The sequence below is a fragment of the Eucyclogobius newberryi genome, unplaced genomic scaffold (assembly GCF_026437365.1).
Source record: "Eucyclogobius newberryi isolate DKJ021-1_F unplaced genomic scaffold, fEucNew1.0.hap1 SCAF_17, whole genome shotgun sequence".
Classification (NCBI taxonomy): Eukaryota; Metazoa; Chordata; class Actinopteri; order Gobiiformes; family Gobiidae; genus Eucyclogobius; species Eucyclogobius newberryi.
In genome coordinates, this window is record NW_027315801.1 from 15,734,387 (window position 1) to 15,759,937 (window position 25,551).

The 25,551-nt window shown below is 46.8% G+C and overlaps 1 protein-coding gene across 3 annotated transcripts in view; it reads right to left on the bottom strand.

Moving 5' to 3' along the window:
- vps13d (vacuolar protein sorting 13 homolog D) overlaps positions 1-25,551 on the bottom strand; it is a 62,117-nt gene that overhangs the window by 22,074 nt on the left and 14,492 nt on the right. For 2 of the 3 annotated variants that reach the window (XM_072449283.1, XM_072449282.1), the window contains exons 18-40: positions 23,308-25,518; positions 23,076-23,224; positions 21,383-22,396; positions 21,189-21,279; positions 20,980-21,106; positions 20,718-20,898; positions 20,054-20,236; positions 10,981-11,113; positions 10,493-10,700; positions 9,702-9,873; positions 9,507-9,622; positions 9,080-9,298; positions 7,028-7,308; positions 6,390-6,523; positions 5,957-6,112; positions 5,347-5,521; positions 5,149-5,223; positions 4,877-5,077; positions 4,490-4,579; positions 3,876-4,016; positions 3,183-3,317; positions 2,197-2,262; positions 1,460-1,562 (exon numbers count right to left, since the gene is read on the bottom strand). In XM_072449283.1, the coding sequence (XP_072305384.1) occupies positions 1,460-1,562; positions 2,197-2,262; positions 3,183-3,317; positions 3,876-4,016; positions 4,490-4,579; positions 4,877-5,077; positions 5,149-5,223; positions 5,347-5,521; positions 5,957-6,112; positions 6,390-6,523; positions 7,028-7,308; positions 9,080-9,298; positions 9,507-9,622; positions 9,702-9,873; positions 10,493-10,700; positions 10,981-11,113; positions 20,054-20,236; positions 20,718-20,898; positions 20,980-21,106; positions 21,189-21,279; positions 21,383-22,396; positions 23,076-23,224; positions 23,308-25,518 (6,361 nt within the window). The remainder of the gene's footprint in view (positions 1-1,459; positions 1,563-2,196; positions 2,263-3,182; positions 3,318-3,875; positions 4,017-4,489; positions 4,580-4,876; positions 5,078-5,148; positions 5,224-5,346; positions 5,522-5,956; positions 6,113-6,389; positions 6,524-7,027; positions 7,309-9,079; positions 9,299-9,506; positions 9,623-9,701; positions 9,874-10,492; positions 10,701-10,980; positions 11,114-20,053; positions 20,237-20,717; positions 20,899-20,979; positions 21,107-21,188; positions 21,280-21,382; positions 22,397-23,075; positions 23,225-23,307; positions 25,519-25,551) is intronic. The other variant, XM_072449284.1, reaches the window with a different exon arrangement.

A 25,551-nucleotide genomic window follows, 5' to 3' on the forward strand; every position in this document is an offset into this window, starting at 1 on the left:
AGAAGAAGGCACTGACCTCTTTCTCAGGCATAGCCCCAAAACGGTGGCTTCGCTATGTCGATGATACTTTTGTAACAATCAAGAAACAAGAGTTGGAATCCTTCTCTGATCACATCAATGCTGTGGACCCACATATCAGGTTTACAAGAGAAGACTCTAAGGAGAATCGCTTGGCCTTTCTTGATTGTTCCACGATCAGAGGAGAGGACGGGAAACTCCAAATAGAAGTATATAGGAAACCTACACACACGGACCAGTATCTGCTCTTTGGTTCCAACCACCCACTACAGCACAAGCTGGGTGTGATCAGAACCTTACAACACAGAGCTCAAGGTGTGCCCACCAGCTCAGAGGGCAAGAAGAAAGAGGAAAAACATGTCCGAAATGCCCTCTCAGCCTGTGGTTACCCCGCTTGGGCTCTCAACAGAGTGAAGAGAACCAAGAAGCAGGACAAAAGGGAAACTGAACAGAGAAGGAAGGGTGTTTCTATCCCTTATGTCTCTGGCCTGTCGGAAAAACTGCAGAGAATTTTTAGACAACACGAAGTCCCTGTTTATTTTAAACCAGGAAACACTTTAAGACAAAAACTGGTTCACCCTAAGGACAAGTTGCCGACTCAAAAACAGAGCAATGTAGTTTATTCGATCCAATGCAGTGAAGAAAGCTGTAAAGAACGGTACATAGGTGAGACTAAACAGCCTCTACACAAGAGGCTCTATCAGCACAGAAGAAATACAAGTTCAGGACCTCAGAGCGCCGTGCATCTCCATCTTGAAGCCTCTAATCACTCGTTTGAAGACGGTGAGGTGAAGATTCTAAGCAGGGAAAAAAGATGGTTTGAAAGAGGAGTTAAGGAAGCTAAGAAAGACCTTCTTTAAACAGGAATGGAGGGCTAAGATTCAATCTCCCTGGTATCTATAATGGTATACTGAACCCCTGGAAAGGTAGAGGACCAGGACCAGGACATTTAGATGCTAATCAGGTACTCAGAGTGGTTGAGCCAGGGTCTCACAAAGACAAAGAGGATTCTAATAGCCCATTAAAATTCTGAATAGGTTAGCTCGGTAGATACAAGGGGGGCGTTTCTGTTGAAACAAACAACTCTTTCTACTTCAGGAAGGCTCCGCCCAATGGGCTGGTCTTACCACAGAAGAGTATAAATATCGGAGTTCCCGACCTAAATTCTGTTATTGACAATGACTCTTGGATGAGAGTCGAAACGTCTATTTTTTTTCTAACTGAGTCCAGATGACTACAACTGAAGTATATCTGGGGTGTGAATGTGTGTGTGAATGGGTGACTGGTTCCTTGATGTAAAGCGCTTTGAGTACCTTGACGGTAGAAAAGCGCTATATAAATGTGACCATTTACCAATAAGCTCCATTATGATGACTTGTTGATGTACAAAGGAAAAAAGCAATGTGTTCACGCTCCTGTTGAGAGGCAACAGAGGAGTTACCTTGTAGGGCTTGTAGTGAGCGTGGCAAACCACAAAGTACAGCCTGTGTGGTTTCTCAGAGCGTACGGCACAAATGGCTGTCTTCTTTTGGACAACTTCACGTCTGTTGAAAACAAGCAATACAACAATCAAAAGTAGCAATGCAAAAAAAGCTTCATGAAGCACAGTTATATTGTATGTGATATAAAGTTATGTGCCACTAGCCTCCTCCCAAGTACCACTATCTGATTTCCCACAACATAGTACTATGCACTGGGATGACAAAACTGTTCCATGAGATTAGTGAGATTAGAGAATTACAGCACCAACACTAACAACACTGAAGCAGTGTTGCAACGCACAGCTCCAGAACAGCAGGAGTATAGGACATGCAATAAAAATAAAAATAGAGATAAATTGTTGAAACCATTTAGAATAAACTTAAATCTAACACAGACTGTGCAGATAGAGAGATTTAAATAAATAGTAAGTAAAGAGTCTTAAAGTGTATGACAGTGGTAGCATAGTTTTACATCAATCAAGTCAAGGAAGTACTGCTGAGTTCTAAAAAAGAAGCTCTAACTTCATCTATAAAAGGCATTCCATTCAAAATGCAGGGACAATTTAAACACAACAGCCAAAATATTCTGAGAGTTTAAACATGAATAAAAAAAAATAAAAGCATTATCTGGTACAATTTATCTAGTAGAGCCCCCTCATGGTTAGGACAGATGGTGAAACTAAATGAAGCAGAGTACCTTGATGCTGCTCGAGGCAGGACAGGCTGGCTGTGCTCCTAGTTCTAAGGTGAACAAGAGGAGCACCTGATAGTGGGTTCATCCCAGAGGCATGCAGGAAAAACACAAGAGGGTTAGTGCGACACGCAGAGCACACAAGCGCGCACACACACAAGCGCGCGTGCGCACACACACAAGCGCGCGCGCACACACACACAAGCGCGCGCGCACACACACACAAGCGCGCGCGCACACACACACAAGCGCGCGCGCACACACAAGCACGCGCGCGCACACACACAAGCACGCGCGCGCGCACACACACACACACACACACACACACACACAGGAATGTGGGGTGGAAAGTCAGACTAGAAGGGCTGGGTTAGGGTTTATTTCTTTTTACTGTGGCAGACAAAAACAAAAGCACATGGGCTAGTCTGCGATGGAGGGGCTATAGTTTCTGATTGGATTCATGTCCAAACTGTTTAATATTCATGTCCAAACTGTCTAATATTTCTGTTTCTTACCTGCAGCTGGACTGCACTACACACACACACACACACACACACAGACTTCTCCATGTGTGGTATTGGGATCTTTGAGATTCTACACCTACAGTCGTAGTTCCTGGCATTTTAATGGATTTAAATTGGACTAGGTCAGTGTTCTGATTTCCCTGGAGTGCATGTAAATGTAGTGAATGATCAACTGGTGTGTCTTCTATTGTTTTCAACATGAGCATGTATTTGAGATGCTAAATAGAAGATTCGAGGGAATAACCAAGAAACTAAACCACACCTATATATGATATATAGTACGTTACTAAAGGATTTATGTCTAATAGTAGTTACAGCTAATGCTACACCAACATTTATAAAAAGGGATGTATATTTTGAAGACAACTGGCAAATTGAAAAAGAAACATGTAACGCCACAATCTGCCAGATAATCAAGTATTTTTGTATTCACACTCCTGAGGTCCATGCAGTGTGTGAAGAACCTACTCTTTTCGAAGCAGGGCGGGTCCACAGAGGAGCCCACCCAGGGCAGAGGCACAAGGCTCTGAGGGCTCTGAGGGCTCTGGTTCTCGTCTTTACAATAGTCAGCCATCCACGAGCTCTTGGTAGTGTTGTATTGTTCTGAAAACAGCAAGAGCGTTAGAGTCACAGATTCCCAGAAGACTACTATTATTATTCTGTCACACAGGTGCAGTATATTCATGTACTACCCCAAATACAGAGGTGGGTAGAGTGGCTCAAAATTGTACTCAAGTAAGAGTAATGTTACATGAAATAATGTTAATCAAGGAAAGGTCAAAGAAATTACTCAGTTTAGGAAATGTAAGAGTCATTACAGAAAGTCAAGACATTAGATCATTCTCACAATCTGGTATTTTCCCAGGATGGACACAGACTAAAAAAACAAAATCATGTCTGATGGAACAGTGCAAATACACCATTCTTCAAATCATTTCATATTGTCAACATGAAGCTTTTGTCACTTGTAGATTAAGTCAAAATGAGAAGAGAAACAAGACTTTTACTCAAGTAAGAGTAAGTTATGCAGTCCAAAAACTACTCTGAAAGGTAAAGGCTTAAGTAAATGTAAGTAAATGTAAGTAAATGTAACTCCTGCCCACCACTGCACATATGCAGGTATTTATCTGTAGAAATCAAACAGGACTTTGGCCTTCTTACCCATGAGCAATGATGTGATGTTAATGTCCAGCCTCTGCTTGGCTCGAACAGCTATTTTGAGTCGTGGAGCGTGGAGGCGGCCGGCTGCCTGCTGCTGCCAGGACAAGAAGCACGGCCAGGGCTCAGTGAAGGGCTCCCAGCCTGAAAGACACACAATAGTAACTTGTTTTCACGCAGCCACTAGTTACTTAGGGCGATGTAAACAAATGTGCTTGGATCACATTGGCCTGTATCTGTATAAACGGGCACTGCAGTGATGTCTTTTAGCAACTGGCGTCTGACGAGGCAAACTGGAAACTTACAGCATTCTTCAGTCATCCTGACCCTGCGCAGCCAGGTCAGCCAAAGAGTGTGCGCGCCGCCGTATCAATGTGTTGGCTTCTCACTTGGCTCATGGGGGGAATGTTGAGCAATGAACGTGATCAGGACCAACCCAAAAGTGAAAAGGAACTAAATCTAGTGCACACGCCATCATGTGTGAAAATGCCATCACAGTTTCCCCTGTTTTATAACCCTTGTAGCAGTGAAAAATGATGCGGTTTTCTTTACCTATGACCTAACCTCTTTGAATAAATACCTTTTTGAGAATGTATGCCAGTGCTGTGGAGGGTTACCTGACAGCTCTCTGTTGTAGTAGTCTCCAGACAGACCAAAGCTAGCATTGCCCTCCTGAGTAGAGCCGATCCTCTGCAGGATGTACAGCCCTGGAAGCACACAAGGCTCACAGTTAGTGTCAGGGGCTGTGTTTACATGCACATCAAAAATCTGATCAATATCTCATTTCTGGAGTCAGAGTATTTACCAGATTATTGTGTCATCTAATTATTTTAGATATCTTATTTTTCTGGCCATGTAAATGTACCCACTGACAAAAGCATTAGGCATATTTGATTCAAGTCTGTTTTACAAGGCAGACTATCAAGAACAAATGTGTATTCTTATTTTGACCGTCCGTAGGTAGTAAAGCGTCATGTCATGTACAATGTGCATGTTGAACTCACTGGAGAAGGTGAGCTCAGCCAAAGGGATGTCACAGTCCAAACAATCGTCGATGAAGCAGATGCACACACTGTCAGCCTTCAGCTCCAGCCCCGACAGGGGAGTGCCGTGACCTGAGCTCGAGTCGGCCCTGGCTCTGCCCACGCCTCCTGCCACGGCCTCTGCGTTCTCCAGGAGCCATGTGGCCGCCTGGTCCAGCTGCCCTGTGGTAACACACATCAGGCATGTTAGTGATGGTTGTGTTGGTATAATACACACCTTTATTAGCACTTGCCTTTACAATGCATCAGAGCTTTTTTACAGTCTTCCTTTCTAAAGCCGAGGTCTTGTAAATGGGAGAGTTGCGATGCTGCAAGGACATAATATTATTGCAACAGCAACAGAAATATATATATATAAATATATATATATATATATATATATATATATATATATACATATACATGAACATAAATGTATGTATAAGGTTTACCTATTAGTGTTTCTGTTTTCCTTGCAAAGCTGTCAATAGGGGGAGCAGGCTCTGGGCCAGGGGGGTTCTGTGTGTCTGTCTCCTGAGAGCCCCAGGAAGGAAGGGACTTGACAATGTCCAGAAAGAGCTGAATGTCATTGTATGAGAGGCGAATGGCCAATGCAGGGAACTGGATCTACAGATTCAAAAGAGCCAAGATCAGAAAATGAAAAAAGATTTACAGATTAAATAATTGAGAATTACCATTTAAGCTTAACAGTGCAAATAAAGCAGTAAATTCAAACAAATATCCTATGGTTACGGCCCTTATTTAGTATTTTGTTTTTGTGCCCTCTCTCCCGGTCTTCAGGTGCGGTGTTGTTCAGTCCGGACACATTTGTGTTCAAGTTCAAGCTTTAGCTGCCCTTTGTTATTTTTGTAAAATAAACCATTGATTATTATTCCGTAGGCTAGCCCTATAGACGTTAAAGGCCCCTATAAAGTTATCAAACAAAATTTTGTTTTATGCACTAGTAATTGTTAACATTTGGAGACTCCGGACTCCACTTTGGGAACTACTGGCCTAGATGTTTGCCTTTGAATGAAGTCAGATGCACTGGGCCTCACTGACCTCCAGCAGAGGGGGAATGTCCTCCACGTTGAAGGCGTCCAGGAGACCAGAGCTGCTCTGGTATGTCGGGCTTCCACACAGCTCCACTTGGACATTGACTGGATCAATGATGGACAATGCAGTCTCCTGCTCACTGCCCAGGCGACAGGAGAACACCTGAAGCACAGACAACACTAGTCACATATACAAGGCCAGGGGCAGGTCATTGTGATTTTGATTAGTCGACTCGTCAAACTACTATTTTTATTAAGAATTAAGTGAGTTTTTAAACCAGACAAAGGTTGAAGGATGGTGACTGAAGGAAAATAGAACTGTCTTTGGTATAAAAAAGTATTTTCATATGTGTAGCTGTATAATCCAGATAACAATTAGGATCATTTTATATATTCGACTAGTCATGATTAGTCATTACAGAGAGAAGCAGGTGTATTACCTCGATCCCAGCGAGGCTGCCAGAGAAGGGCCTGTCCAGTAGCCGGGGTTTGTACGTGAGGACTGTGGTGCCTTTCAGAATAATGGCATTGGTATCCAGACATGACGAGTCTTCCACCACCACAAACTCTGTGCCTACACAAAACAAAGAAAATGTATTTATTTGTTTGACAGGGACATTGCAGTCATACATAGTTACAAAACAAAGCTTGCAGGCAATGGGATGCATACAAAGTTTATAACCATTGCTAATTTTCAACTCCTGTCCCTGGCTTTTCTAAATCCCCCCCACAGATATAAAACACATTTCCATTATTGTAAAGAGGGCATTGTAAAATCAAGAGTTTCTTAGAGCCTTTGTATTTGATTAAAACTCATGTACAGTTTTATATTCCTTTAAGAGATCACTAAAACAATCTGCTTCAACCCGCCACTCACATGTTCCAATCATATCACGCTTCATTCATTCAATTATGTAGTTGAGGTGGAGATTTGAATGCCATTTTGGAATCAATAAATATTTGTCCTTTTTTTGCACCACAACCAGTGAAATCAAGATGAACAGCCCCAACAGCACCTCCTTTACCCAGTCCTGATGTTCTCCAGCAGCATGGTGTTTGCAGAGTGCATTAAAAGTACCTGTGACATTGAGCTTGACCTCCAGGCAGCGGTCCTGGCTCACCGGCACTGTGGACCTCTTGGTGACCACTCCACTCTTGACGGTCTTGGGCATGGTGATGGAGGAGCCAGAGTCCGTGCTGGTGTTACTGGGCCAGCGCTGCCTGGTCGGAGCCACACACGGGTTCTTCTCCGCCGCAGGCATTTGCAGGAAGTCCCGAACCAGCAGCAGCCAGTCGAAGATGAGGAAGACTCGCAGGTTGTTGAGGACCACAGTGAAGGAGGACGAATCTTTGGTGGATCTTAAAAAAAAAAAAAAAACACAGAGTATTGCATTAATCGAGAAAATTATCAGGAGAGTCAAAATGTCAAATTGTAGTTATACAATTATCGTGAGAAGACGCAAATTGTAGTTTACGTGCCCATTTTAAAATCACTCCTAATATGCACCATTGTTTTATTCACTGGCTTGTAACACTGAGATGTTTTTATAGTGTGGTACACTGGAACACATAGTATATATATATATAGACAAAAATAAAGAACTACTTAATTAATTTTCTTTCACACTGTATAAGATAATATAGATTTATTAAATTTAACTTTTTGCTTATCCATAATTACAAATAAGAATAATCACTATATTAATTGATAGCAAATTATCCTAATTTAGAGTGATTCATGTAGGATAGTGCACCGGTAATCTTTATTCTTCTGCAATTAAGATGAAACTGCTCCAAAAATTCAAATTTTCCCCTACCCCCCAGAGACACTCTTTCGATCTTTGGATTATATTTTTTATGATACACGTAAGATTAGGGAAGGATGGAGCGTGAGATCGACAGGCGGATCGGTGCAGCGGCTGCAGTGAGCAGTCGCTGCATCGGACCGTTGTGGTAGAGGGGGAGCTGAGCCGAAAGGCAAAGCTCTCTATTTAACGGTCGGTCTACGTTCCTACCCTCACCTATGGTCATGAGCTTTGGGTAATGACCGAAAGAACAAGATCGCGGATACAAGCGGTCGAAATGAGTTTCCTCTGCCATGTGGCTGGGCACTCCCATAAGGTGAGGAGCTCGGCCACACGGGGGGAGCTCCTCCACGTCGAGAGGAGCCAGCTGAGGTGGCTCGGGCATCTGTTCCGGATGCCTCCTGGGCGCCTCCCTCGGGAGGTGTTTCAGGCATGTCCCACCGGGAAAAGGCCCCGGGGAAGACCCAGGACACACTGGAGAGACTATGTCTCTCAGCAAGCCTGGGAACGCGTCGGGATCCCCCCGGAGGAGTTGGAGGAAGTGTCTGGGGAGAAGGAAGTCTGGGAGTCCCTGCTCAGACTGCTGCCCCCGTGACCCGGCCCCGGATAAAGCGGCAGAAGATGGATGGATGGACACGCAGCAGCGTCCTTGTAGCTATTATGGCACAAATGTTGCTCTCTGTTGTGATATTTGCTCTCCACAGTCGGGACATCAAACTTGTTGATGATGTTTACAGTGATTAAGGAAATCACAAGGTGGAAATCACAAATGTAGTTTCAGTTGTGTTTACATGCACCACTCGAGCCACCTGAGACGTGATCAGTTGACCGTTGCACTTATGTCACTTATGTCCATGCGCGCTGGTCTTTTGGTAAACGCACCGTGAGAGGCTTTAGCTGCTGCAGAGCCTGCTGAGGCTACTGTGACAGAAAGGCAGCTCGGTAGCGCCTATTCATGCAGATATGCACAGTCCAAGTGCATTTTTGATCACCCTTTCAGCGGACTGAGTGGTTACATTATACCACCTCAAGGCCGGCCACTTTAACACCACACTCGCCCGCATCAGAATGAGGCAGAAGCTGCTCTGAGACCACCTGTTTAAAGCACTGTCAGAGCGGCTGTTTACTACACTCCAGACTGCGGCTGGTGTGTTTGCTCTGAGAGCAGTGTAGTTGTCCCGGTGCAAAGCTCCTTTACATTAACCTTTACGTCAACTGGTGGCAGTGTGAAAACACCCTAAGTCATAATTAGAAACGCCTGAGGACCTGTCACATGCTCTTTAACTATCTTTGTTCATAAACATAAAGCCTCCGGACACACCCACCTGTAGTGCAGTTCCAGTTGCAGCGAGGCGCGGTTGGAGCCAGTCTTGGAGGGCTGAAGGATACAGTCAAACACATTGTGCTTGTACCCAGCTCTGGAGTGTGCGTGGGGGTCAGGGCTACGCGTGTCGAAGGCCAGCAGAGAGTGGGACACCAGGTTGACCGACTTGGAACTATTGGACAAACTCTCAAAGAGTAGCTTGGATTTCATGAAGTCAAACCTGGAGAGGGGAAAAGTATGATCCAGTTATGACTAAATCACAAATCGGATTGTTCAGTATTGTTCTGGCCTTTAAATACGCTGTGATTACTTTTAATTTGGAAGATCAGGTTTTACAAAAAACACACACGACACAAGATGTGTAAAGACATTAACTATAATGTAATGCAAAATTCTAAAAACAATAGTATTAGTCCCCAGCCTCTTACCTCGCTAAAGAACCCTGGCCTTCACTCGACTTGGGACAGTCCAAGATCTCCAGGCTCACGTCCATCATGTCTACCAGGAAGGAGAAGGTGGTGTACACATCTCCGCTGAGCACCGTCTGAAACCAACAGCACCAGAATGATCAGCGTAGAATTATTATCTAAGTCAACAGAGGCGCAGGCAGTGTGGAGGCTCACATAGCTTCTGGGGTCCTGCAGGTTGTACGGCCGCAGGAACTCTTCCACAGGTTCTCCCAGATTGTTCTCCAAAAGCCCCCGGATCAGCCTGTAGTTCTCCTGGTCCAGGGAGCAGTGCACCGAAGACAGGCTGCCGTGGATGGTCAAGTCTGGCACGGCATGGCTCAACTCCCTAAACAATGCATCCCAAGTCAACATCAGGGATGTCACTATGATTTGTTTTAGTTTAGTCATTTTGCCGCCTGCTGTTAAAGAAAGTACAGCTGTTTCATTCTTTTTTCAGATACTCAAAAAATAGACTATATCAAAAGTATGTTTTATTCATTTTGAATGCTTTTATTACACTAAAAAAATAGCGCCCTTACTTTGACCTTGCATCTTCACAAACCTGACTTGGAACTGGAAGAGGCCACCTTGTTGCTATGGAAATGTTGTTCCTTTGTCTGTAATGTTCAACAGTGCAGTGTTGCTTTAAGTGAATAATTTACCACTATGAAATAATATTAAATAAATAAGTTCTATTCTTCTATTAAGATAAGATAAGATAAGATAATCCTTATCTTATCTTAATAGAAGAATAGAACTTATTTAAGAAGCCAAACTGAGCAAAGTGTGGCTAAATCTTCACACTCAAATTTATTTTTAAAATACTAATAAGAGCTCTAACTGGAATTAGGACACCAAATACTAGAAGCGTATAGTATTGAATTGTTGTTGTTTTTTCCCAGACCTCTAATAAATAAAAGTACAACCCAAATTTTCCATGCATATCCTATGTTTTGTGGCCTCACTTGTCCAGGTTGCGTTCAACTTTGAGCTTGAGGCGGCAGCAGTCCTTGAGCATGTTGGCTCCAGTGCGGCGGACCAGGTACGAGGGAAACACCAGGTCTGAGGACTCTGCAGCTTTACCACAGCCGTCCAAGGGCAGCCGTGCAGCAGCAAAGATGTCCATCTCCTCCAGGTCCAGGGCAATGCAGTCCAGCAGACACACATGCTCTTCTGTGTGCAGCAAAGAGGTATGTGTGGCTCATATATATTAGCAGAACAATATAAGGGTACTTATGTGCCCTGATGATTTAAAGTTTGGAGGAAGAAAAAAACATTTTTAAAGTAAGGGATAACATAAAAATAGTATAAAAGTACATAAAAAGTACTCATAAAAATATGTTTTAGAAGGATAGAAAACATTGGTTATTAGTGTTATATGCATTGGTTATTACTGAAAACATTTAATTCAGCTGTAAAGCACATTATGAGAAGTAAAGATGCTCTGCTTTACCTGGCACGTCCTCAGACCCTGGCACAGAGCTGGCAGCATGTGGTCTCCCAAGGGAGAACCCAGAGGGGGCGCTGATGACACTGTGGGCTTTTTCCTCATCACTACTTCTGTTTGCAGCTTTCTGAACCCGCTCCTTTACAGGAGAACAATGTGGTTACACTCGCGAGAAAATGTGACTGCACACAACAAGCACATTTCTGTGTTTTTTTACTTGTGTTTTGTTGTAATGAAGCTGAACTCGAGTTAAATGCTCCAAAAGTAACCATTCATATTTATAATTTCTATCTGCACTGCAAACAATAAGCAAAAGTACAGTATGTACCAACAGATTGCTGGTAGCATGCAACTAGGGTTGGGAAGTAACTTAATACTTGTACTGAAAATACATATCGAGAAATACTCTTCTAGTAACTGTATTTAGTTAGTTACTCTTTCATCTGGTGGTGTTCAGAATAAATTACTTTTACATTTCAGTGCTTGATCATGCAATTTTAGGCTTCAAAGTGCATGGTATTAGTGAGGATTATTTAATACAACCTCTTTCTTCTGGTGCGTGCATGTGTAACCCAGGGTATCTAAATATGCCTCCCATTATTGCCTGTCGGTGAAGACATTATTCAGTCACACGTTAACTCCACACTCACAACCAATCACGTCCCTCGCTACAGGACAGTTTCAACAAAGGCCACTAACCACCACTGTGTGAAGTTTATAAAAGTGGAACACTGAAGGTTAGCTAAACCCAGCCCAGAACCTATCCTCATCAACAGCATCCATTCTTCTTCGATAGCTTACCCTCATTCTACTCCAGGTTCGAGATCACTTCCCCCTCCCCCACTGTGGCCACCTCTGCCAAGCCAACTTCGGTTCACCCCCCACCTCCCCCAACACTCTCTCGGTTCAGAAACAGGACGTAAACAGACTATTTCGGAAATCCAAACCCCGAAAAAATGCTGGGCCCTAAGACACTGTACAGGAGAACTGACCCCCGTCTTCACTGACATTTTTAACACCTTCGTGAAGTCATGTCATGTCCCAGCCTTCTTTAAGTAGTCCATCATCGTCCCTGGACTTAATGACTGCAGGCCTGTGGCGCTGACGTCTGTAGTTATAAAGTCATTTGAGCGCCTGGTCTTGCCCCACCTCAAGTCCTTCACCTCCCCCCTGCTGAACCCCCTGCAGTTCGCCTACAGAGTCTGTAGATGATGTAGATGTAGATTTTTGTAGTTTTTCCTTGCCGAGAAGGAGGGTCTTAGGACAGGGGACCCTGGGACATCGCCCCTCGTCCCTATAGACATTGTTTAATCCGTTTTACCACTGTCGTCCTCCGAGACAACCGCTGTTGTGATTTTGGGTGTTACAAAAATAAATTGAATTAAATAGATGGTGCTATGAACCTGGCACATGGTCTGAGGAAGAATGTCTCAAGACACTCGGACTATCAGCACAGGAGCTCCACAGCAACTCTCCTCAGTCAGGAGGCTACGGTCCATCCGGACCAGAACCTCCCGCTCCCGCCGCTGTATATTGCACCGAATCGCCAAAGCAAGTTCCTAGGGTTGTGAATTTTGTTCATTGACAAAAAACCTTTTCTGATTCTGATCCTTCCAACTCACTATATTTACATGAACTGTTGTCTGAAACATTTTCATGAACTCTATGGCCGACTTGTGGACAATTTCTAATTTAATAATTCACTTATTGTACTGTGACTTATAGTGTTGCTGCTGGTGCAGTCACACTGGACTGTCTGATTATTTTTTTTGTTATTGTGAACCTATTTATTTCTGGAAACAAATTATATAAACTTACAAAGTGCACTCATTTCTAAAAACCTATAAATCTTTAATTATATCTGCAGCTTGTAAATAATGCGTTTTATGTTATGTATGTATCTTCTGATCTGGCCCAGAATTATCCGTCTCTGAAATACAGAGGTTAATACCATCTAGTTCTTTACATTATAAAGTTCTCTGATTGGATAATGTAACAGAATACGTTACAAAATACATTTTAATGCAAGTTGTCATTATCCTGTAACTCAATACATTTTCAAAGTGGTCTTCCCAACACTACATGCAACACATGAGTTAAGAGCATTCCAAAGCACTGCAAACTCACACAACTCTAGATACAAACATAATTCTGTTCATGTTAATGTGTGTCTGCTTTAATCTCTTGTCAAAGAAAGCCAGAGCTCCCTGTGCGCCAGTACCTTGTAATGGGATGGGTCCTTGTATGAGTTTGCATGCAGGATTAGGTTCTTCAAAGAAACACAAGGTCATCAGAAGGAAGTCCCGTCTCATATGAAAACTGTAGGTTACTTTCGTAACCCCGGCTCTCTGAGTAGCATGAGTGAGATGTCTCACTATGGTATACGCCCCCTCGCGCGTATTCACAGAAGGACAATACCAATACGCCAGCCCTGAGAGGCTGGCATTTGCAGCGTCATGACGTCAGCACCCCCTATAAATGCCACGTACATGACGCTGCCCGTCATTCAATAAGCAAACCTCTTCTCGCTTCCCCCATCAGCAAGAAGGGCTGCTACTCAGAGAAACGGGGTTACGAAAGTAACCTAAAGTTCTCTTTCATAGCATTCGTTCGATGTCTCACTATGGGATGTGGAGACTCCCGTATTGCCAGACAAGCTTACCGTAACGACCCAACACCAACCAAGGCCCCTGAGGGAGCCTGAGATCAGGGCAAGTCCTGAGGTGAACCGATGCTAAGGACAGCGTGGGACAAACTCTGAGACGTGACGTCCAATCTGTAAAACCTTGCAAATGTCAAGGGTGAAGACCAACTAGCAGCAGCATAGATGTCCTGAATAGGCACACCCCTGAAATAGGCCCAAGACGTAGCCAGGCCCCTGGTAGAGTGGGCCTTAAGACCAGCCGGGACCTGAAGGCCTGCAGTGGAGTAAGCCAATGAGATGGCCTCCACAATCCAATGGGAAAGCCTCTGTTTAGAAACAGATATACCCTTGTGGGGTTTAGCCCAGGACACAAACAGCTGATCCACCTGTCGAAATGATCTAGTCCTTTCAACATAGATGCTCAGAGCCCGGATCGGACATAACTTATGCAATCGCTGCTGCTCAGCAGTAGTGTGGGGTGGGGGCTGAAAAGCATCCACATCCACCTGGGTACATGCACCAACCACCTTTGGGACAAAGGCTGGATTAGGCCGCAAGGTCACCCTGAGACTATCAGGACTGAACCGTATACAAGCGGGATGCACTGACAGAGCGTGAATATCACTGACAGGTTTTGCCGTGGCCAAGGCCACGAGTAAAACGGTTTTGAGTGACAACAACTTCAGGTCAATGTCCTCCAATGGTTCAAAAAGATGAGCAGCGAGAGCTTGCAGCACAACCGCCAGAACCCATGATGGTGACATGGGTTTGGACACAGGCAACAATCTCCTGGCACCCTTCATGAATCGACAAACCAGCGAATGCTGGCCCACAGTCTTTCCCTCAAAGCCAACATGGCATGCGGAAAGCGCAGCCAGATAAACCTTGATAGCGGAGAACGCCCTCTTTTTATCAATAAGGTCCTGCAAGAATGACAGGATGACATTCAGCGGACAATCAAAAGGGATCACTCCCGCCTTAAGGCACCATTACTCAAAAACTCTCCACTTATGGTCATAGAGAGACCTCGTGGATGCAGCCCTGGCACTCTGAATGGTATTAACCACATTCTTAGGCAAGCAAGCCGCTGTTAGATTTAACCACTCAGGGGCCAAGCCTTCAGCGCGAGCCGCTCGGGGTGAGGATAAATATTTGCCCTTTCGCTTATGTCAGGAGGTCCCTGCACAGAGGAAGGGCCAAAGGGCGCCCCTGCAGCAGCTGTTTCACCTCCGCCAGCCACAGCATGGATGGCCAATGCGGGGCGATCAATATCAGCGACAGGCGGTGTTCCCTCACCCTGTGAAGGGTGGAGGGAATCAACGCGCGTGGAGGAAAAGCATAGAGCGGCATGGGAGAGCGCGTCCACCCCCAGTGGCGCACGGTGATCGTGCAGGGAGAAAAACAGAGGACAGTGAGAGTTCTCTGCTGACGCAAACAGATCCACTGCTGCGTGACCAAACCTGATCCAAATCTGGTTCACTACGCAGGTGTTCAGGTGCCACTCTCCGTATAAGGGATTTCCCCAGGAGAGTAGATCTGCGGCCACATTCTGTACGCCTGGTACATGTGTCGCTCTCAAAGAGAGAAGATGCACACTGCTCCATAACAGAAGTTTGCGAGAGAGTACGAGCAGGTGATAGGAACGTAGTCCCCCCTGCCGATTTATGTGAGCCACTGTGGACGTGTTGTCCGTCCTCACCAGCACATTGTGCCCCCTGAAGAACGGGAGAAAACGTTTCAGTGAAAGAAACACCGCCATAAGCTCCAGGTAGTTTATGTGCGCGTGACAGAGGCGAGGGCTCCAAACGCCGTTCACGGGTCTGCCCTCGAACACCCCGCCCCAGCCTGAGAGGCAGGCGTCTGTGGTAACCACCTTCCTGGTTGTTACCGTGCCCAGGCTCACCCCCTCGGTTAAAAGGCTTGTCCTTTTCCACACACGTAAAGCGAGCGCGCACCGGTGAGTAATCGTTACCGTCCGCCTCCGGTGACGTACGGGATCCAGCTGGAGTGCGCGCACCCAAAGCTGGAAACTCTGCATGTAAAGCTTGCCCAGCTTTACCACAAGTATCACCAATGCCATCAGACCCAAGAGTCTGAGGCAAAGACAGTATAGAACCCGTTTCCCCGGAGTGAAACGGTTCAATGTGTCTGTGAACGTGCGCACCCTCTCCGGGGATAGGTGGGCCATGTAACTGACAGAGTCCAGGGTCAGACCCAGAAAAGCGATGCTTTGACTGGGCTGTCAGACACTCTTGGTTGTGTTTACCACAAACCCTAGGTCCTGCAGGTGAGCGAGTACAATCTGTGTGTGAGTGACAGCCTCCTGCTGTGACCGTGCCAGCAGGAGCCAGTCGGCCAGGCGGATGCCCTGCTCCCTCAGCGGAGCGAGCGCCGCCTCCGTACATTTTACAAAAACTCTCGGGCTCAGAGAGAGGCCGAAAGGGAGCACCGTGTACTCGTATGCCACGCCTTGGAACAGAAACCTTAGGTATCTTCTGTGAGGCGGATATATTGGGATATGAAAATACGCATCTTTCAGATCGACTGACGTAAACCAGTCGCCCGGACGGATCAAGCAAATCAGACCTGAGTGCGTGAGCATTCTGTACTTGTATCTTCTGAGATATGAATTCAATGCCCTTAGATCCAGAATAGGGCGGAGCCCGCTCCCCCCCTTTCTTGGGACAAGAAAATACCTGGAATAGAAGCCGCTTCGCTTCTGATCCGATGGTACCGTCTGTATCGCATTTTTGTCCAGCAGAGAGGAAATCTCTTCTGCTAGAATCACGGCAGAATTCCCTTGAGCTTGACAAGGGATCAGGCCATTGAACGTGGGAGGCGCAGTGGCGAACTGAAGCCTGTAGCCTCGGACTAACGTTCTTAGAATCCACTTTGATTTCGTGCATTTTCTCCAGCTGCTCTGTCTCAGAGACAGAGCGCAGCGGGGCACAGAATGCGTGGCTCCTGTTGTTGCCGTCATTCGCAATGCTCTGCTGCCCTCTAGTGGCGGAGGATTGCCGGCACGACCAGGAAGGACTGCGCATGCACGACCTGATGGCGCCGGGACAGTGTGCCGGGGCCCCAGGGGAAAATTGTTCCCCCTGGTGGCCAGGGATGGGACCGCCGTGTGCCTCGCAAAATGGGGGCCATTGATATATTTTTTCATTGAAATGTACTCCGCCCTCGGCCTTGTGCCTGGATGCGCCAGTGAACATTTTATTTTCATTTTAAACAAATGTGTGTGTGTGCTTATGAGACTCGGGTGTAGTAAGGAACTCACCGCCGAACCTCTCTCCCTCCGGTAGGGCTGGGTATTGCCAAGACCCTCGCGATACGATACGTATCCCGATACAGGGGTCGCGATACGATACGTATCCCGATACTTGTATGTCCCGATACAATTCCCTCATTACGATACATATCCCGGTCTTAAAGTTTACCAATTTTAATTCCGGATAAGAAAATGCATGAATTTTCATGTTTATCCACAAAGCTTATGCAAAGAACACATTCAAGTAAAGTTGCCAAACAATTGGCAAGGTCTGAACAAAATAAATAATAGCAGTAACTTGAATGAATGTAAACATGGCTATCTTAATTAGCCTTCTAATAGTGAAAAAGTAGGGGTCCATCCCCTAGTGGGGACCGGCAATGCGCTCAGCTGGACTGGGATAATCCTGGAAGTAGTTAACCTGTGGGGTCTGGTTGGCCTCGCCCCACTCCCCTGTCGCGGGGGGCGGGCGGGTCCTTCGTGGGTCCATAAGGGGTAAATGGACTTGGATTATCTGGTATGTCAGGTGTGTAATGTGTGTGATGTGTGGGAGTCTGTTGACCCTCTGTTTGTGTCTTTTTGTTGTTGTTTTGGTCTTAAAATCCCGTTTCTTCGGGTCGGGTCGGGCTCGGCACCAAGCTAAGTAGTGCTAGCGCGGAAGTGGCCGTGGCTAACGCTAAGCTAACAGGTGCTCAGCGGGGCCCTGTTGGATAGTTGTATTGTTTAACCGCTCGGTTGTATTGTTTAACCGTTCGGTTTATGTAGTGTAGAGTGGGGAAGATGTGTGTGATGTTGGTGTCAGGTTTGTGTCCGTTTTTTTGCCTCCGGTTTGGCTGTTGTGGTGTTAGCTCCGGGGCTAAAATGGCGGTCTTGGGGCTAAGTTAGCTCCGGGGCTGCGTTGAATTTGTATAAAATAAAAGGGGTGAAAGGAATGAAATCAATGAAAAAGGAAATCAAATAGAATGGAAAAGGAAGGCGTGTAACAGTAGCGACGTTTCGAGCCAAAAGCTCTTCTTCAGGCCTGTGTACACGCTGGTGCACGGTGTGTGTCTGTCTCAGTGGTTCCGCGCTGTTTACCGCCCTCTAGAGGAGGGAGCTTCTAAACGGCCGCCCGGACAATTTGTAATAAATTAACGTTATTGAAAAGTATCGATACGGCGATATATTGTCGCCGTATCGATATTTTGAACACAGCCCTACCCTCCGGGCTGGGGGCTGCAGAACGCGCGCCCGGTCCAGGCTGGGCCGAGGGGGGCACAAAACAGGGGGAACCACATGTGGCACACTGGTAACGACAGAGACAGGCGATCTCAGAACGGTGCCGTCCAGAACGGTGCCGCTAGGACGCCTTCTTCCTCCTCCTCAGCTGGTGCGACTCGCTCTGAGGTTGGGGGGCCCTGTAGTTTTCTTTGGCCACACACGTCTGATCTCCTGGGGACCAGTCGGTGCTGTGGCAGGGGCCTGTGGCGCTGGCCGTCGTGGGACGCGCCCTCTCCTGTATCACCAACATAGTCATACTTTTACCCACAGCTTGCACAGCGCTGGAGGCGCATGCATATGTCTGTAACTGTGGTAACGTCCTCCCACACGCGTGGGTCTGGGACGTGGGCCATGTCCGTGAAAAGCTCCGCTTGGTACGCGGTCAACATAGAGGTGACATTAAGAGTCCTCACGGCCAAAGCGGCTGCTCTGTAGGCTCTTTCAGTCATGGCGGACTGAAAGCGGTCAGCCTTGGAGGGGTGGGCGGGTGCTCTGGTGTACGTGGCCGAGAGCTTCGGATGAAGATGGCCCGCCACCATGGGCTCGGTGCGTGGCATGCGCGCCATGCCGAGCTTATCCATATCGGCAAAATCCAGGGAAGAAGCCCCCAATATGGGATTCTTGCTGGAGAAAGGTTCGTCCTTCCAGGAGACTGACACCTCCTCGAGGAGCTCCGGGAAGACAGGGAGAAGTTGCCGCGCTGCTCGCTTTGCTTGGGGTAATTTCTTCCCCTCGTAACAAGAGCGGGGCGCCTCCGCGGCGACAGGCGGCCAGGAGATATCCAGTCTCTCCGCGGCGCGTTTACACACATCGTGAAGGTCTGAACTTAGCGGCGGCTGTGCAGCCCCTCTATCCTTTCTGACCTGGGCCGTGAGCGGAGAGCCTTGGGCAGAGGGAACGAAGGAGGAAGAGTCCTCATCGTCCTCTGAGACCAAACACCCGTCCCCAAAGAAGCCGTCATCCTCCTCGTAGTGGAGGAGAAGTGGGTTTGGTCATGACCGGGTCCTTCTCCGACAGGCTAGCTTGGCGTGCTAGTTTGCGGCGGAGACTTTTCACCGTGTACCGGGAGCAGTGCAGGCACGAGCCGGGATTGTCAAGTGCAATGCGGGCATGTTCCAGCCCGAGGCACGTCGAGCAGACCTGGTGTGTGTCTTTGCTCGGCATTTTATTCCCGCAGGTGCAGAGCCTTGCGCCGTCCGGGTCCATCTCCGTGGTGGGAGAGACCGTTAGCTTTGCAGCTGTCATGGTTGTTACCTGGAGTGGTAAGAACAGGAATCACTGAATAGTCAGTGCAAAATGTCCGTCCTGTGTGGAGACAGGAGGTCGTGTCAAAACCCCTAACGCTCGGCGGCAGAGAAGTTAGCTCTTACCTGTGAGCAGTTGAGCTATCGGGTTTCAGACACGAAGTGCGGTAACTTGGCCAGTGAAGCGAGAACAAGTTTTTGAATGACGGGCAGCGTCATGTACTTGGCATTTATAGGGGGTGCTGACGTCATGACGCTGCAAATGCCAGCCTCTCAAGGCTGGCGTATTGGTATTGTGCTTCTGTGAATACACGCAAGGGGGCGTATTCCATAGTGAGACATCGAACGAATGCTATGAAAGAGAACTGTTCTGGCATTCCCCATTATAAGACACCTTACAAAAACTATTCAAATCAATTAAAAAAACAGGTTTGGTTACCTTGTGGTAAAAGCAAGGTGTGGCAGTATAAGTGTGATAACAATTTATCATTGAGAAACAATTATGAACATCATGGAGCCTCAGATTTTTTTTATTTGAAAGAATAAGTGCTCGACTCTAGGCGTGTTAGTCCACAGCAGCGGCACATGCTCATGAAGCCACATGAGTGACAGACTCACCAGACAGGGCAGAAAGGTATGTGCCATGGTCAGTTTCTCTACCTTGTCCCGCAGAGAGAAGGTGCCGTGTGCTCCCGCACGAAGGAAGCGGTTCTGCACTTTGAGCTGGCCCAGGTTCAGCACTATGACCCTGGAAGAGCGCGAGCTCTCCGGGATCACGATGACAGGAGCCCCGGCCTCTATGTCCAGGAGAACTCTGGACGCTCGCTGAGGCTGGTCCCGCACCTGACGAAGAACGCACTGATCAATCACAAGCACCACAAGAATACTGAAAACAGTGAGTCAAATGTCAACGGTATATGAAGAAGCACACACTTCTTTGTACTCAAAAGTAGAATGAACAGCTGAATTTTTTCTTTTAAAGTCTAATGTGGGGGTTTTTCTACTCTCTTTTTCCCCTTCTAGTATAGACAATCAAATTGTAATCGGAAAACAATATCATGGAAGCCTTCATGTTTTATACCTTTCTAGAGGTGTGTATGTGTGGGTGCGTGTGTGCGTGCGTCTTTCAGTGTCATCAATGTCAATGTCATTCCAGTCCTCAGTGTCTCTGTTGTGCGATCAAATCCTGGTGGTATAAATTAGAATAATAATATAAGCATTAAAATTAAATAAAATTAAATATCAGATAGGACTTCCTCTATCTGTCTCAAAGAAGACTGGTTCTAAAGCCTGTGTATGTCTGTAAGGGCATGGCAATACTCACAGCCTGGCCCTCCATGGCGGCCCTCTGACGGCCCAGAACGTCCTGCAGTTGGAGAAAGTGCTGGATGAAGGCCACCACCTCTGCCTGAAAACGCTGTGTGTGAACGTACTGCACTGACGCCATCTGCAGGCACACCCGGACATCACAGTCCCGCTCCATCCATGGGTCTGGCTGCCCATGCCTACGTCAGGACCAATACTGCTGTCAGACACCATGTGTTTGTAATAGACTAGGAATGGATGGAATTATAAAAAGTATATACTTATGAATATTAAAAACAAGTGCTTCAGCTCCTCTTGTAGTGAATCGCTCTCGATACAGATCTCCATGTGGCGTTAGGTCACTTAGGGACAGACTTCCTAAACTACCTTGCAAAGCTAAATCACCATCTGTTATGCACAAGCAAAATTAACATAAAATACATTTGGATATTTAATTGAAATGAGTGGTAGTTTTTATTATGAGTCGTACCTAGCATGTCCAGATGAGCTGACAACTTGGAAACACTGGCTCGAGCGAGTTCATTTGACTTCTTATTCAGAACAAGAGACAAAGAATGTACCTGAGAAAAGACGAAGAGGGATAAGTAATAAACCCCAGTCTGCCATAAACTGTTAATCAGATGTTGTTTTGAAAATGCAGTACAGATGTAGTTTTAAAAGTACCTTCAGGTCTACTTTAGTGTTCACAACTTGTCCGTCTTCTGTATTAGGCTCGCACACAGGCTGGGGCGACATTGCCGTAACCTTCACCGCGTGATTATTGGCTGTGGAGCCGATCCCGAAGAAATCCAGAATGACCACCCAGGTCTGAAGGGTGATTAGGACGTCCAGGCAGTTAAAGTCCACGTCCACGCTGCGTCCCACACCGCCATATCGTGTCCTGAACTCAGGGTGAGCCTGATCAACCATCAGGATATTTATGTGCACCAAAGAGTTGTCAAAGTCCGTAGGGTGCTGAGAGGCCGTTCTGTGGGTTGGCGAGGGTGGCGGGGTGCTGGGACAGTCTGGTTCTTCTTTAGCTTTGCTCCTGCTGGCCGAGGGTGTGCTTGGGTGTCTCTGGTAGAGCTGGAAGACGTTTTGCGCAGCCTCTATGTGTGCAGGTAGTGAGCGCGGCATGTCTGGATACTGGACATTGGACCCAGACGGGCAACTTTGAGATAAATACTCCCTGGTGCTAAACGTAGATGGTTTTGGAGCTCCTCTGGACACCATCAGATGTTTGTACTTCGATTCTGGATTATGCTCCAAGAGGTCTTCCATCAGAAGTGAACGCAGTGCCAGTTGTATCTCCAGGAGCTGAGGATGATCTTTGGTTATGTCGCCTTCTAGATCGTGGAAGGACAGACTCACCAGCCCCTGCGAGCCCTGGGTGAGGTCAGTACTGAGCTGCACTTGTAGTTCCGGCACGTGGAGAGTGACTTTGAGCTGTGTGAATGCAAAGGCGTCCGGTTTGGGTTCGTGGGCCTGCAGACCCAGCGGCGAGGGGAAACTGATGTGAGGGGGGTCTCGGGCAAACATACCCCCAGGCGGGTCGGGGAAGCGGTGCGGTCGGGTGCTAGATGGGGTGGGTGGAGGCGGCGTGGGGGGCTGACTCGGCGTGACCCGCTGCTCCTCCATAAGGGACAGGCTGTCCAGTGTCTGCATGACTTGTTCATACACGGGTTTACAGAGGAACACCTGAGGACAGAAGGACAGAACGTTTCAAACAGAAGGTCTCAAACAAAGAAAAGTATCAAATATCTAAATGCATTTACAAACATTAATAATTTAAACTGAAGATAAAATGTAACGCTTTAAAGCTATATATCAAGCTTTAGAACACATTTTCTGCAATACTTGTCTTGTTATTGGCCTATAAACATGCTCTTGTACCTTTGCTTTGTAATCTCTTGTTTAAGAAGTTATAATCATTATTTGATTTAAAACCACACAAGATATACAAAAGCTAGTTTGCTCCAACATGCTAATACAAGCATGCAGCGGTGTGAAAATGACTCAACTCGATTAGAAACAGCACAAGAGGCCTCTGGATCTCTACCTTTGACTCAGAGAAGGAGCAGGGAAGACAACCTCATGAATGAAGCTAAGAACAATTTGGTATGTTTTTAATGGGGGGATGATGTCTGTTAAAACATGGTTATGGTCCTTTAAAATAATCCTGCTGAGGTGAGGTTGTTGCATATCCGCGCGCCTTATGATGTTAGCCTACATTTGGTGATTAGCTAATGTTTTAACATCCCAAACTCTTACCCTCTAGACATTGTCTTTGGTTTACATTTGAAAGCCACAGGTGGAAGCCAAGATCTCTACAGAACCCATTTAAGGTGTATGGCGGATGGCAGAACATTGTGGTTACCTGAACTGGCGTGACAAATTTCCCTTGGACCTTGAGTAACCCTGAGCTCCTGCAGGGCTCCTCTGTGCTAAGGAAGACCAAGTGACTATCATCTGCTGGAATCTTCTCCATAGTGAACTGAATGGTGGTGTCTTTGAGGATATGGTAAGCTGAAATATAGCAAGAAATGCATATAACCATTAAGTATACATATAAATCGGAGAATAATGTAACTTGAAAACCACAAAGTCACCTTTTCCACCACTGAGGTATTCAAAGAAGTCATGGCGTGTGAACTGAACTGTGCTGAAGCCCTCACAGAGGTCAGATGCAGTCTCCTTGTCTGCATGTGTCTTTTTCAAATCCAAATGACTGAGGTTCAGCGAATACAGTCGAATGTTCCTCACCAATACCTGCAGCTGCTCCTCTTCACAGCCTTGACCTGTGACAAAATTCTTGATGGATATTCTTCCTAAATGACCGACCAGCAGCTCTGTGTGTCCTGGTTTACGTGGAATAGAAACCACTGGTGATTCGATCTCAATGTTTAAAGTCAACTTGACCAAGAACGTGTCTATACTACTCTGGGACTCCTCCAGAAGATCTTCTTCTGCCTCATCGAAGGGATAAGCCCAGCACTGGCTCTGGGTCCGTGCTCTGCGAGAGGGAGTCTCAAACAGGGACACCATTCCACTGTACTCCGCCGTCTTTGTGACCAGGACTGTGGATACTTTCGACGCTGCGCTTTTCAACATGGAGCGGAAATTGTCCTCCACCTCATTGGCTGAAAGTGTCAACTCCTTCAGAAACTTGGCTGAATGGTTATAATGCAGCGATGCCATTTCAAGCTGCAATAAACACTCACCTCGAGACTTTTCAGAAAACTTAAAGTTCAAAGCTTCACATTGAGAGCTGGCAGTTTCCGAAAGTAGCGTTAAACCCTCTTCGTCTTCCATGTTACCGATGCTGACAACAAACTGGCTTTGGACAGTGTCGTGAGTCAGGTCCACCAGCTGCAGCGAGCCCAGGGAGCCGTGGACATCCATGCGACTGCCCAGGGACAAGTTGACTTTAGTACCGGCGATGCTGGCTGTGGCGATCTTCAGACACTTCTTCTCCGCTCCGGGCACAAGGCCTGTGGACACGGTGCGCAGGAGGAGCACATTCAAACGCTGGATCTCCACAGTCAGCTCAGTGTTCTGGTCGTACGTGGCCTGGTATGTGCCGTCCTCTTCATTGGAGGTGGCAGGCTGGTGTGTGGAGAAGGCCAGATCGTTGTCCTCTTTTGGGAAAGACTTCTGCAGAAACTTGAGCAGCTCCACCATTGTCTCGGGATTCAGAATGATGTCCAAGTTGTTCACCTGCATGGTGGTGACTTGAAGGGAGCTGTCGAGATTCATAGAGGGACAGTCGGAGCTAACAAACTGGTATTCCAACTTTATCAGTGCGTTTTGGTCTTTGAGAAAAGAGTTGTCAAGAGCCGCTCCTGTAGACAAGTCCTTGTGCAGGCCTTGCTCTTCCTGGGACTTCTCGTGAGCGGACACTGGTGAGGAAGGCTGACTCTCCCTCAGGCTGCCCGTGGGGATGTCAAAGCTGAGATGTTTGTGAGAAGCCACCAGCAGGTCAAAGTCTGAGCCGTACGTCTGTAAGGTGTCCACGAGCAGAAGACCATGGACAGTCAGGGAAACGTCTGTGTCATAAGGTCTTTTGACAAAATGCGCCTTGGTGCCGAAAACTTTGAGCACGGAGATGTAGCGGCCATCGTTTTCCACGCCGAGCTGCATGTAGTTGATGTTGAACTCGGCTAGGAGCAGACGAGACTCCACAAGGACCTCCCGTGTGTGCTGCTCCAGAGTCATCACGCTCTGGGTCAGGTTCTTGGCTGATCCGTGCAGTTTCCAGGAGCTGTTGTCCCTCTTGAAGATGTTCTGATGTCGGAAGGGGTCTGCGGGCTTCACATTCGCATTTTTCTCCGAGCCACTTTTCTCTTTGTCAGACGAACCTCCGAGTCGTGCCAGACAGCTTCTCAGTGCAGACATCTTCTCAAAGTTGATGTGCACTTTGAGATCGGGCAGGGTTCCTGACAGTACGGCTCCAGGCAGCTGTGGGTCTGAAGTGTAACGAAGCCTTTGCTCCAACTGAAGAAGAACGTTAAATTTCTCAACAACATGAGTGGGTCCGACCTCGCTCTCCTGAAGGTGCTTCCAGTTGTCTTTACAATGGCCAACCATGATCTGCAGATCCTTAAACGACAAAGAGTACTTTTCATAGAGCTTTTTTCTGCAGGCAAGCACACTTTCAGGAGAGCAATGGCTGAGGATCTCCGAGCTTTTTAGAGGTTCTTTCAAAGGCACATTGAGTTCTGGAGGAGGAGACTCAGGAGGAGTAGCCAAAGGAGTTTGGAAGTCATCATCGCTCATGTCCTCCAAATCATGATCGACTTTGAAGTGAGTCTTACCACCATCTGTAAAAAAAAAAGAGAAGAAAAGGTTTTGAA